This window comes from Rhamphochromis longiceps, linkage group LG7 (assembly GCF_057381845.1).
Source record: "Rhamphochromis longiceps isolate RC_006_pf linkage group LG7, R_longiceps_female_GT1.1, whole genome shotgun sequence".
Classification (NCBI taxonomy): domain Eukaryota; kingdom Metazoa; phylum Chordata; class Actinopteri; order Cichliformes; family Cichlidae; genus Rhamphochromis; species Rhamphochromis longiceps.
In genome coordinates, this window is record NC_140563.1 from 4892460 (window position 1) to 4907185 (window position 14726).

Below are 14726 nucleotides of genomic sequence, written 5' to 3' on the forward strand. Positions count from 1 at the left end.
AGTGATACTGCATATGTATGCTTAAAGTTGTTAACTTTCACAAAATAAGTTGGTGCAAATATAACTAAAACCAATATATGCATTTTAAATAATGCTCAAACTCATCTGCCGACATTGAAAATTGTGGATGAAAAGCGTTGCAAGTGTAGGTAAAAAAACATTTATTTCTGTGTTAAAATAACCATTAAAACCTTCGTTCACTTTAATTGTCTTGCATGCTGTGCAACATTCCTCCTGTTCATTCTGAACTTCAACTGAGTCAATTTATGATAGGCTGGCAGCAGTCAGGCGAGTTCAGACATGCTGTAAAAGCTGAAGAACCAGTGAGCCAATCAAACAAAGCCTGCTTAAAAGCCAAAAGGAGATCTGTAAAAAACATCTGGAGGTTACTTTGCATTTCTTATTTGATATTTTTTCTTAAAGCACATGTATGATATAAATTCTAATTAAATTATCAGTAGAGAGCTGAAGCGGCAACACTTAAGTATAAAATGTGCTAGTGTAAATGAACACAGACAAGTGGAAGGTGTTCCATTCATGAGAAGATTACAACTAGTGTTACTAAGCTATCATTCCCTCACTGTTCTTCCCTCTAATTACTGCCTTACAACAGATGAGCCCTCTTATTCTCTCTCTGCGCATTTCACCGCCTCACTCCTTTACTGTCTGTTTTTGCTCAGTCTCCTCAGACAAAACTTCATGCGCCCGGCTATAGTATAGATTCATGCATGGACACAAATCTATGGGATTCTGTAGCGCTATGTGCATGCCTTGAGTTGGGGAATGCAGTTGTAAGAGCAAGATGAATGAGACTGTCAGAGTGTGTAAGGAATATGTAGTACTTGTTTATGGGTAACCCTTATATGATCAAAAAAAAAAAATAGAAAGAAATTTTAAGAGACAGCGAGTAGGATAGGCTCCTTTCTGCACCCACATCCTGCATACCACATTACGGGTGCACACGGAGTCTGGCTCTGGCCCCGATACCAGCTGTGAGGAGTCTGGGGAAGAGGGGAGAGAGACAGCGAGACAGAGACCAGAACAGGGCACAGACTCTGTTCTTAAGATGCTAATAATAGTATCAGCATGCCTCACCATAAAGACTACAGAAAGCGTTTAAAAAAATAAAAGGGTGGGGGGCATGGGTGTCTGTCGTAGGGTGAGTAAGCAGGAACAAATAAGTGAGCAGCTTAACCAGTCACTGTGTAAGCAAGAGGTAAGAAAGGGATATATAATCAGACGTGGGGGTAGTTTGTGTTGGGGCTGTGGTCGGTATGTTGTATCTAGCTCATTATCAAAAGTCTACAGGTCTCAGGAAGATTAAAAAAAAAAAAAAAAAAAAAAAGTTCTAAATATTGCAAAATGTACAGCAAATTTTCATCAAATTCTTGGTCATTTTCTGCTTGTGTTTACTGTCATTTCGGGAACTTCTTCAAACTGCTAATAGTTTCATTCTCTTCATTCCCTTTTTGCTGTCATTTTAATGATGAAAAATAAAATAAAAGAAATTTTATAATAAGGTATTACAGGACATCATAAACACTAAAATCACATTTTTATGTGGTCTATCACAGTGTGATATTGCTGTTTAAAGTGTTACATGTAATCATGAGAAAACAGTGTGTCGCTATAATGGAAATCCCATGCTTGAGGAACTTTCCACTAATTTGCTTCTAACTATTGGACCCAAGTGGTCACTGAAAATAGAAAACATCATTTGAGCGCTTGGCCTCGACAATCGCTTGTGGGAACAAAACGTTTAGCGAATCGGGGATAAAAGTTAGAGGAGGCAGAGCTTGTTAACCTAAAATAGACCCTTCTTTTACTAAACGGGCGATATGTGATCACGACTGCAGTCTGCAGCGCTGTGTGACCATTTGGATTCTGATGATGCACAAGTCGGACCTCTCTTATGCAACGTCTGACGTGAATGGAAACCAACTGCCACATTCCTTTGTCTCTCACACAGAGGTTTACTCTTCCCTCCCTGCTAGCGTCCTCCCCTTCAAATACGCAGACAAGGCTACCTGCTTTCAACAAAACAGATATTGCTGTAAATTACTAATAACACAGCAAAGCTTTCACAGGAAAGGTTGGATAGAAAAGGCCAAGTCCTGTAATGACCTGCCAGTAATGCAGATACAGGATCAAATTTCTATTCTCTGAACACACATCCATTTGTTTGTGGGTAAGGCATAGTTCTTGAGAAAGTGTAGCAACTTTTTTCCACTATAAAAAGGTTACGGATGTAAAATCCACAGCAACAACAATTTGCAGATTAGTTTAACAAGCAAAACCACAGAAAGACTGACTTTATCAGTACCTGGAAGCTGCTTGAAGGATGTTAAACTAATCAAAAACGACCACCCTGATTAAGAGATACCAAAGGATTGGATTTAATTACAAAACAGGACGCTTGTGGGAAAAAATAAAAGAATAAACAGAGGCAATTTATGGAAACACCGACATCACTGATACTGACAGATGCCTAATGAAGCCCTAATGTGATGTCGGTAAAAAAAAAACCCAAACAACAACATTAAGCATGATAATTATAGTCAGAACTGATCAGACCAACAGATAAGAAAAATAAGCACTGTAAGAAATGTAAGATATTCATTCACCACAGCATTGACGTTATGAGCAACAATGCATAAGGCATAGATAAAATTCATATTTATGTGTTAAAATCTGCTGAAAGTTTTCGTTATCACTAAAAGGTTTTAAAGTGGAATACAAGATTCTGGATAAAACATGTTTGTGAACAGCGATCTCTGGAGCTGGCTCAACAGGTTGAGTCTGAAAGTCAGTGGACAAATTCCACGTATTTAAAACAAAGAAAACACTGATTCCAGGCCAGAGCTACATGAGTCACGACCATAGCAGATGCGCCTTGGGGCCTGGCAACAGACCAGTCCTGGTCAGGCCACAGTGAATCTCCAGCCAATCATCGCTGGGGTCAAAATGACAAACAGCTCAGGGACCCAACCGTGTTAAAACCCAAAATAAATGAATCGGAAACAGTAGTTCCAAGTTGCTCGATATGACCCGTTGGTGTTGCATTCTGGGCATGTGGGAGTGTGCACTGTGTTTAGGTAAGGTCTTAGGCAGTAACAACAGCACAGACCGAAGGTCTTTAGAGCCTGGGGGGTTTCTATAGGCACGGATAAAGGTCAGCAGGGCCAGGGAGATAACTTTGGACCATGAACCCAGCGACCTGGCCTGCAGTACATAACTGCAGAAGAAAATCTGTTTAATAAAAATATAGCATCTGCTACCATGCCTCCCTATTAATCAAAAATAAGGAAAAAAACCAACATTGGTAATTTTCTCCCTTTTCTTCTGAAAAACTGTGGAGATAAATGGGCACGTATGGTCTGTGCAAACACCAGCCAAAAAAGGCAGCTTCAATGACTACGATCAGCTAGAAAGTGCTTACACCTACTTGCTACAGACCATTTTGGGCTTATAAAGAGTGCAACAAGCAGCTGTGCTTTTAACACCATCTCAACTTGCTACTCATATGAAGCACATGGCATTAAACATTTACAATAATTCAGCAAGCCCCTTACAGAGACTAACTAGTCTTTGCTCACCACTTTCTCCCTTCGACCTTTATGCCTGTGAATCTTTGCACATATGCTCTCGTGTCCTTTGCTTCATCTCTTCTTTGCTCTACATTCCTGTAGGGGAAGGGCTACAAGCAAAGACATGTCATTGCTTTCTGCAAACACAGCTTTGTTAAACAAAGAGAAGAGTTACTTTAAGACTGAACTGAAGGAGATCAAGAGCATTCGATTCTGGCTCACAGTTCAGTTGGACATTCTTGTTTGGGAGGTATATGTGAGCACTTCATGCACAAACATAATAGAGTTCCAACTTCATGCTCTATTTAAAAACAGCAATGGCATCAAAGAACTTGACCTGTCTGATCAATTGCTGCTGCATCTGTAAGCGAGTTACAAGTCAGCTTAGTCTGGAGTTCAGACATTTTGCTGCAAACCTTTGGCACAGAGTTGATTTCAATATGAAAGCAGAGAGAGTGTAATAGACAGGAGGACGGGTTTTTTCTTGTTTAAAGCTAAAGGAAGACAGGACTTCAGCAAGAAGCAGACATGAGATGAGAAATTCCAGATTCGTATCCAAATCCTTATAAATCACCGACATGGATGCTACGTGGATTATGTCAGTGAGAAATGACTGAGAATGAAACAGAGAGAAATGGATGAAATGGGGGGGTGGGGGTGGGGGGGTGGGGGGGGGAGACTAGGAAATGGGAATGAGCAAGGAGTTAAGAGTAGTGAGAGTGATAAAGTGAGAGGTTTGAGCTGCAGAGAATGACGCAAGGGGAAAAACAGAAGAGAAAAAGTGTTAATAACAGTTAAAAGCAAGAAGAAGAAGCAAAGAGTGAAAGAGTTTAGATCATGTGGGAGGTTGTCACAGCATGCCCTGGCTGCCCGCTGCACTCCTCCTCCCTGCATTCCTTAGGAGGGGAGAGTCTCTATCTATCCTGCACTTCACCATTTGGACCAGCCAAACGCCTGTCTGTCAAGTGTAACAGCGCACAAAGAGCCCCCCAAAACACAGACACAAAAACACAACCTCCAAGGCTTAAAATGACATGGCATGTTCAATTTTTATTTAAATTTAACAGTCTAGAGGAAGGAGAGACAGATGACCTGCAATAATCTATAAAATGGTGCTTATAAGAGATTCTTCTTCATCAAGAAGAACCAAGAGAATGTGGCTAAGTTTTGGAACACTTAGATATAAACTTAAACATTGTAAAAATGTAGGTATGTGCAAATGTAACAAGTTTGCACTGCTGGAGACACAAAAGCTTTCCTTCACATGTTCCCAGAACCCCGTATAGACTTGAAAAAAGACCAGGAAAAATCTCTTTTCCTGCGATTGTGCAAATTCCTGGATGCACACAGACTTATCTTAATGATTCCCCAACTGCAGATAAAATTCAGAACATTTTTGAACCAAAGCAAAACATTAGCAGCAGGTTACAGTTTAAATAAAACAAAACAAACAAACAACAAACAAGCAGTGCACAGGCTGAGAGAAGAGGACCACACAGGTATGACTTGGGTGTGAGATCAACATTGCCATCTACTGGCAATGAACAGCTGCATCAAACCAGGAAACAGACAACGCAAAGAAATACATTTTTTCCTTTTTTCATCTAAGAAGAAGAAGAAGCTGAGAGGCATCTTCCCACCACTGGAAAAAGACCTCTCAAGGCAGACATTGTTTGAAACTTACACAACCTCACAGCTAGACACAGTTTTCCACTCCACTTTTCCATCCCTGGGTGTGGATGCTTAGATGTGTGTGTTAAGTTTCTGTGTGCTTTTTTTTGCCACCTGAAACCGAACCATAGCTGTGCTGACGTTACAGATGCCAGCATCCTTTGAAGACTATAAAATTTAATGAGTTAGTTTCCACTACTGCTGGTGTCGGTTGAGTAAGATGAACATAAAAGAAAATATAGTGTGAAAAGGACACGGGGAATAATATTTTAACAACTTTTCAGTAAAGCTGGGCAGGATGAGGCAAGAAAAGGGGAACTTGTAACATAAAGAAGAGCTGTGGTCAGACTTGAGCTGCTGTTTGCGTCGGAGCACAAGTAGTAGTCTCTGTGTGTGTGTGTGTGTGTGTGTTAGGGAGGCCAGCAGAGAATAAGGTGGAAGGGGGAAGGATGGAGAAGAAAGAGCATCATGGAAAGAGGAGGTTGCGGGAAATAAGATGGAGGTGACGCCCATGTTTGCACAGGATGTATGTGTGAAGGGTGGAGTATGATTGGGTAGACCACGGGGCTTTGGGGTGAACAGAGCTCTCTTTTCAGGGTTCCAAGAGAAAAAAAAATAACAACAAAAAAAACAACAAAATGAGATGAAACTGCTAGAATGGACCTTAAAAAAAAGAAACAAAGTAGAAACAGGCTTTGGCAAAACAAAAAGAAAAGAAATATCGCAAAGCAGTGAAGAAACTGTTGGTGACTCTTAAAAGTAAAAATGATGCACGGGGTAAAGAGCAGAGTGTGGGGTTTCTGCACAGTTTGGGTAGCCTTCTGCTTTTTGCTGCAGGGCTGTGCATGTCTGCTCTGATCCAGCTCATTAACTCCTAAGTAAGGGTATTTAGACACACATTTCCTATTGAGGGGAATGTGGACGCAAGTATCCTATAGCGCTTCCAGGAACAGACTCGCACCACCACATACTGACTGAAAGCACAGAATGTTCCCTTAAAATGGACATTTAAGCTCAAGTAATTGGGTTTCGGAGTGAAAACTAGATGACGACGAGGAATGAGTGACTTACTGATGCAGAGCAGCCCGTTTGCTTCAGTGTCTGGGTTGACATATTTTATATCATCAATTTTTGAAGTGATGAAACGTGGGAAAGGTAAATGTGACAAACGCTCGAAACCTGAACTACATAAAAGACAGGTATGGCACAGTGCCATACCTAAGAGAAATTTCAAACGACACTAACAACAATGCCTTAAAAACCAGCTGATGAGATCTGTATTGCTGTTAAAAATCCAATGCCATATCGCATTAGTCTGCCTGTTAATGCACACGTACACAGACAGACATCTCTTTCTAGGTATACTGTATATCACTGCATCCTCCCCAACCTGTGAGAGAAACACAGACACAAACAGAGACGAGAGATGAAGGGTTAATAACTAATAACTAATAACTAATAACTCAGGGATATGGGTACAACATCAAAAACAAAGGATAAACAGACTCTTAAGCAGAGAGGAAGTTTATTAATCTAACCAAAAAGCTCTGAGAGGACAAGCACAAAAAGAAAGAAAGAAGAAAACGAGACAACATCCACCTCCTTGATGACTAGACGAGATCTCTTCACCATCTGATAGCAGAGGAAACTCTGGTCCATTGTGTAAGCCCGATTAATTGTGGGAGTGATGAAGCTGCAGGAAGCAGTCACACCCAGGAGCTCACAAAAAGGTGAAAAGAAGCATGTGACTCAAAGAAGCCAACAAATTTACAAAGCAAAAACGAGGCGGCTGGAAAATATGAGCAATTTTAAACCTTTGATGTGCGCATTTTAACATCTAATCGGCTTAGAGGTGTACAGACAGCGTTGTAACATGTGACTGTGTTTGTGCAACAGCTCTGCTGCCCAGAGAGGAAGTCTGATCTCTCCAAGGAAGATACTTGGAAAGAAGGCAGGGAGGTTTTAACCACCAGCAACGCCTTTTACAGACACCCAATCATAACAACAACAGCTCTGAGACTAAACTGCAGAAGCTCAGAAAGACTCGGACCGAGCTGCACTTTGTTTAGAATGTAACCGCGTCCAACCCAAAGACCTTTGTTACGATGATTCGCAGTGACAGAAGATCACGCAGCCATGTCTGTAAATGCCCATCCCTGGTGGCTAATCAAGAGGAAAAAGACAGTGCGCACATGTTAGTGTGATGGTAGCGAGGAGGCAGCCTTGGTAAAGGAGAGGACAGGAGGATTTAGGAGGGGAAAGAAAGGCAGCAAATGTTACAGAAATACAAAGCTACTCATGTTTTGCTATTTGAGGGCAATTCACAGACGACTTCAGATATAGCAAAAAACCTCCGTGACATGTCCTGTGTTTGCAGAGTAATACATGTACACAATCTTACTGAGCTACACAAACACTGACGCACTGAAAGCAAGTGTACATAAAGATTGATCTCCCCTTTTTCCATTCAGCATCCTCGTGGCACGTCAATGAAAAAGAGAAGGATGTGGGCATAGGCAGCTGCTGCCAGTATAAGAACAAGGAAAGAAAAGAGATTGAAGGAAAGAAGACACAGGACAGGTCAAATCAATAGATGCTAATGGAGCCGTTTCACTGATGAGCAGTAATATTTGGGTTTTCCTCCGCAGAATACAAGTGAAAGGATGAGCTGTGGTGAGACGCATTTGAGACTAATTTCACCTTTTCGGTGAGATGAGATCAGCAGATGACTACAGAGCCACGTAAGAAAGTGTGTCTGTTCGTCTCCGTGCCAGGGGATTCAGGTGTAAACAAGCCTCTGATTGGCTGTAAACAGGGGAGGATCCATCTACCACCTGGGAAGATGAGCTTATGCAGTGACATCATCTCTCACCGTGGGGGATGGGCTGGTTGCCAGTGAAGTAAGCACATCTGTCCGCAACACAAAAGACTTCACAAAAGACTGTGTGTGCGTCTTGGTGGCATTGTGCTCATCACAAGCAGAAGAGCTTTATGGCTACAAAAAGGGCATCTGAGGTGAGTGCTTGTTTGGCACACAACCTTTAAATGAATGCTGCCTCAGAACAAACTGGAGTCAGCACTCTGCAGCACCACTGCTTTCTCGGGAGCCACAGTTTCCACCCTCTGATTGTCCAATAATCAATCTCTGTGGACGACTCCTACGTCTGAGCGTAGGAGTCGTCCTACGTCCTACGATGCTTTGATTTTAAGGTGTGAAATTAAAATCTTAATAAAGCTTATTTTTCCTCGTCTTCTCTCTTTGGTAACAGCGACATGTCAGATAGCAGTTAATTGAAACAAATGAGGAGACTCAGCCTCCAGAGGCACTGCAGCATAGAGCCAATTACGCAGCCATGCATGTGACTGCATTTTATTTTTTATTTTTAATAGTACAAACAAGGATGTCTTACCTACTGACCACCAAATTCAGTGTTCAATTAGACAGAACCAGACCACCCCTCCCTTTTCACAACTGCATGGGACAAGCTTGACAAACAGGAAATGAGACGCCCAGGCACTTCCCCTCTCCACTCAAATGGGTCTGTTGTTGCCAGAGGCTAAACACACAAGACGTGGGCTGCTTCTGCAACAACCCGCCACCTTTACAGCCTGTACAAAGCCTCCAGACACGTTGTTTTGGTAGTGAAATTTGTCTCGCCCCTTTCCTGCCACCTGACCAACCGAGAAACTGAGCCAACACAATGAAGCCATTATCCACTTGCCAATTGGGCCACCATGCAGCTGTAACACGTTTTCCGATGCCTACAGGGCACCTGCTGCCACACACACAAACACTCTTGGGTAACATTTGTCTAAACTGCACTGATAGGTAACGTGGAGAGTACTGTCTTCACCTTGTTATTGTTTCGCTGCCACAAACTGGAAAAGGATACTTCAGAAACAAAAAACCTGCGAAGTGGTCGAATGGTTTTTGATTTAAGCATGTGTGCTGCTGACTGAGAGAATCTAAATGCGGAGGTGAGGTTAGTGCAAGGCCATCTCTTTGTACTCCTCCTGAGCCAGCAGAACAGGGCTGCTTCTGAAACACACACACAGACTGTGTTATGCAACCAGCCTCTTGTGTGAGGCTCTGCCCTCTGCAGTGACTAGAGGGCAGGTGAACGTAGAGGACAGTCAGTTAAGGCAAGATGGACAGAGCTTGCTTAACATGTGAACTGACTAACGGCAGATTTAGACTTTTGTGGTGAATGTACAGCGTAACCTAGGTAACTGGCTGACATCACCCCAATCTTGTTGTGTTCAGTTTATTTGTTCCAGGAACAAATATGTTTGTCCCTTAAATTTTTTTTTTTTTTACTTCTTAGCACATTTTGCATTTTCTTTCCAAGAATTTACTGACATTTATGCATGCTTATACTGAAATGATGACAGTTATTCTCTCATCAACGGTGCTGAACGGGCCAACCGCAAAAAATGGATTCTGCGTCAATACGATGTGTAGTTATGTTTATATGGAGGACGTCAGGTTACACCGTCAGGAAATTAAGCCCAGAAGAACTCATTAAAAAGCAGATGTCCTTGTTTAGATACCCCTTTATGCCTCATTTCTTCAAATATCTCTTTCCACATTAAGATGCTGGGTGATAAGACGTCTCCTACTGGGCATGTGCAGAGGAAAGCCTCAAACTAGTGAGAAACAAACAGAAAAAAAACAATATGCTTTTTCCAGTTGTGCAGTGGCTGTTTGTCATTTAAATTGATTTTTACTTGTTCCCATTAACAGTATTCATATTTTTTATTTGACTCATCAGGACTAGAAGCTACAGGAGGCACTGGAATTTTTTGGGGGGGATTTTTGACCTGTTTGGATCATTTCCTCTCTTCTGGGCACCTTAGACATGGATGATATTGTACCACAATCCCTTACTGTGTTTCTAATGCACTGATTATTCCCAGGAGATCGCAACAACTTCAGTGACACAGACAAAGGGACTGTCTGGCACTGAGTCATGGTTTCATCACTGAAGAACCAGTTTGGAGAGAAGATCAAACTGGTAAAGCCATGCTTTTGATGAAGCTGTTTTTCCTCCTCCTCCTTCAGCTGAGTTCAATAAACAATCTGACAGTTATTCAACACGCCTTCATTTTCATCACACATTACAAAACCAACCAAGTAGAGCAGGACGATGTGACCAAAAATATTTATCACGATATACATTTGAAAATTTGCAATAACGATATAACTGACGATATAATTGACACTAGACAAAATACTTTACAACTCCTCAACTTTATTAGTGCAAAAAACCCATCAATGTATTTTCACTTAAACAAGCAAATTCCTCGCTGACAGTTTAACCAAAAGGCGTTTCCAGTGGAAACTGGCCGACATATCCTCAGCATAACCACGTATAATATCCACAAAACTTAAAGAGGTTATACACACACAATACTGTAATATTATGTTGAAGCACAGTACGTATCACTCCGCGAGGCTGCCTACGATAGCCGTAACGCTCCGACAATCCATCAAGCGGCGCGGCTTCGTAGCTTAGCAAAGTCGCACTGAAACATTTGACAGATTTTCGAGCGCCGTGTACATAAAATCATTTCGAGGTCAGTAAACACAACCAGAATTCATACATAAGGCACACGGGATTATAAGAGGCACTGTCGATTTTCAGAAAAAACACAAAGCCACAGGAAATAATTCCATTCACTTTTTCCAGGAATTGAATAGATAATGGTTATATGGCATGCCTAGGCATTAGTCGTTTCAACAAACTTTCCTGAAAAATTTGAGCATTTCCAATCAATCTGAGTGACCGTGAGCCACAGAATAAGGGAGCCCGCTGGGCTGAGGGGAAGGATCGCGGGGCTTGTTGGTGGAGAATGGTGTTCTTGTTGAGCTCAGCTCTGTGACAGCAGCCCGGTCTGCCAAAGACAGCCTAATGAGAGACACATGGCATCCAGTATGGTCTGCTCTGCTAGTACGACACACAGCTATTGTTCTACACCGCACATTATAAAACTAACCAAGTGACCCACTGCAAGCAAACATACACAAGCTTTGTCATGTGATGGAGCCTTACAGTCTGACTGCAGCCGCTTTCCAGCGACGTGTCAGCAACATGTCTTACGGGTAGAGAAACGCTGAACCACAAAATGCTGCCAAAACTGAAATTTTCTCTTTGTTTCATGCTGTAATTGTGTAGAGAGGTCTGACGACCACAACTCTGACATTCAAAAACTGAATGAAACCCTGACCTTGGATTCAACTCCAACAGCAGTAGTTGCCTCAGGAGTGTTGCGTTGGAAGAGACCCTGGAAAAATCAATTCTTGTGAGTTTGTGGGTGCAAAGAGTATGTGAGAGCACGAGAATGGTTTCTACACGTTACAATACATAAAGATCTTAGTGAGGGGTTCCTTAGATAACCGCCAACGAGACTGAAACCATTTTAATTCAGCTATTTAATCGAAACTCATCAGGACAGTCACGCTCAGCAAGAATAAGAAGTATTTTCTGCTCCCTTGGTTAGACGAGACAATCTACCAACAGAAAGAAAGAAATGAAGCACGCAAGATTAAAACAGTGGCACGAACATGTAGACGTGGCCGTGTTAGCTTCCTGTCTTTAATGTATCGGTAATAAAAGGGTTAAATTTCAATTAAAACAAAAACACTAGGATATAGTACACTACATATATGTGATCGAACAATATGCTTCTAATAATACGTTTGCAGTTAATTTTCAGATATTTCATCATTCAAATTAAAGTATTATATTATATTGGCTAAATGTATCAGCACTCTCACAGCAAAGTGACTGCAGTCCCTGCTTTATCGGTTAAGTTATTTGGATAACATTTCCAGAGGTAATACGGTTTATGTCCATGTAGAATTCTATACCCCTGAATTCTGCCCCCTGCTGGCCATTAGAATGATGCCACTTGCATATTTTAGACTTGAAAGCAATTTTTATCTTTCCTATACACATGTTTCCTCCCCCGATTTTGCCTATGTATAAAAATCAAAGCTACTGACTGGACAGAAACATAATACAACGGCCAAGTAATTAAAGCCAAGTCAGTTTTATTTTACTTGCGTCATACGACGACAGACGTTTCAGATGGCTTTGTTCTAAATGACATGATCGACATTGGAGTTGACAGTGATTGTTGGAGTGCTGGCAGGCGTTTTCTACTTCACACAATGCTACCGTTGAAAGCTTAAACACCGGAGCCCAGCGGACCCAGGGCTGCCTCGAGTCGAGGTCAACGAGGACCCGTTCAGATGGGTGTGCCTCCTAAAACACACATTAATCAAGAAATATAACATCACTGCCAAGACATCTGATTGGCTGATGAAGTCGCAAAGGAAGAGAAGAGCTAAAAATAGACCTGAGAGCCCATTTTGGCTTAATGAGCCCAAGAGACATCAGGATCAGGTCCCACCCCTGCCTTCACCATGATGGGGGGAGAATAGTTAAATAGTTCTGGCATAAGCCCTGCCTTTACCAGGCTTCTGTGTGCATTTCACCAACAGCATTTAACACATGCAGAGCTTTAGATTTACATTACGCACACACAGAAACGACAGGCTGTTATTCATGCTAAAAGTAGCGATGAAGTGTAAACAAAGTTCTGAATCCCACTGAGGCCTAATCGAATCCAGCTGTGGTGGATGTGTTAAAGCTACAATTTTACCCTCACCATCAAAATGGTCCTTTAAGACTAGAAAACTATATTTAGACTTTATACAGCAGTTGGGGCACGCTTCGAGTGGCTAGCCCTAAAACCACAAGAGAGAAGAACCAGAATCTTTCTGCTCCAACTGCCCAAGAGCCTATATCATCTTAGCCTCTCTTTCAAGCACAATAACCAGCTACGTGCATGCCAGTAAGCCAGTCAGATTTTTTTAAAACTAAAGCTCTGCATAGCCGTGCTAGGTCTATCTGCGGGAGGGGGGGGGGGGGGGGGGGAGACAAAAAAAACAAACTGGGAACATTTACTTTTTTCTTTTAAAGAGCAAAGTCTGTTAAGTCCAGTGTTCTGCAAACACCAGGGGAAACAGAAGACGAGGAAAAACGTTCCCCTGTCCCTTTATGCTGGAACACTGTGTCCAAAAAAAACAAACAGTGTTGCACAGCCAAAGGGGCACACAACAGGATGAGAGGAGAAGCTGGGCAAGCATGACTGACGAGCTACCTTTTGGCTGTATTCCATTTTATTTCAACCAGTTCTAACCTACCCTCCAAACAAAACCCATAACCTCCAAAGTCTAGCACTCCGCTTCTCTGTTCAGCTATAGGAGCCTGGCTATGAGCCATCGACATCCCCTTGTCTGCAACTCCGTGCCTCCCCCCCTCCTCTTGCCCTCCCCACAATTCAAGATACAGTGTGTGTCTGACTACAGCAGAATATCTGCCTGTTACAGCAGCAGTGTCCTCAAAAGTCTCCCCCAAACCGCAGCATAATAACAGAGAGCGAGTGGGCAGGAGAGGAAACGGGAGGAGGGATCAGATGGAGAAGTTGAAGTTTAACTTAAAGACTGCTAGAAATTATACTCTCAACAGCAAGAAACAACAACAACAAAAGGGGAATGAAAGGTCAAGAGTCGACACGTAAAATATACCTATAGAAGAAGCAGTCACAGCACACCAGCACCCCCATCCAGCAGTCGATCAAGCAGAGCCAAGGTGACGATGCTCCAAACCACAGCACCCTATATACCGTTTCACCTCCCCGTTTTTGCTCCCGTTTGAAACTCTGCTACAGGTGCACCAGGAAAACTGCTCCCAGCTCCAACGTAGCACTGAGTGTAATCATATGTCTGCTGCAAAGACCTTCGACTTCAACGCAGGTCACGCACGAAGCTGGCCGGACGGGCAGAGAAAAACACCTCAAAACAAACAACCATTCACAAAACTAGACGCACTTCTCTGAGCAGGTTTCTCTTTCTCGCTCCTTTCCAACTACTGCAACTGCCTGCTTCACTTTCACACTCTTGCGCTCGCTCTCTCTCCCTCTCTCCCTCCCTCCCACTTGCTGGCTCACACTTGAAAGGCGGGAAGATTAGCTTGGCAAACAGAGTCCCATAAACAAACTGCTGACTGCTGGGCAGTACATGGTGGACTGCAGGGTAGAGCGAAAAGGAGGGACATTGGGGGGCAGGGGAGCGGGGGGTGAAAATCCCTGGGAGGCAGTAATCTTGACATCTGTATACATCCTAAACAAGGGCTAAACATCCCATCTCCACCCATCGCAGACCAAACACACAATGTTTACTAAATCGAAGTCTGAGTCAAATCCTGTCCAACCTCTGCAGAAAGTCGAGGAGTTCAGGAAGCTGACAGACTCGCAGTTTTGCACCGTCATCGTAACTGCAGAAAGGTGATTGCCAGCTCTTGCATTAATATCGAGAAAGGACTGAACACGGGAATGAACACGCAGCACAAGGTTATACAGCGTTTTGAGCACATATAAGTGCCTGTGACTGTTCATTCA

The 14726-nt window shown here is 42.6% G+C and overlaps 1 protein-coding gene across 3 annotated transcripts in view; it reads right to left on the reverse strand.

Moving 5' to 3' along the window:
* The window catches only part of mob2a (MOB kinase activator 2a), a 53499-nt gene that overhangs the window by 12453 nt on the left and 26320 nt on the right, over positions 1 to 14726 (reverse strand). Inside the window, exon 1 of one of the 3 annotated variants that reach the window (XM_085411747.1) lies at positions 13855 to 14194. The exons of the other annotated variants lie outside the window; for them this stretch is intronic. Within the exon in view, the coding sequence (XP_085267873.1) occupies positions 13855 to 13892 (38 nt within the window). The 5' untranslated portion in view covers positions 13893 to 14194. Of the gene's footprint in view, positions 1 to 13854; positions 14195 to 14726 lie in introns of those variants that run through there. 3 annotated transcript variants of the gene reach the window in all.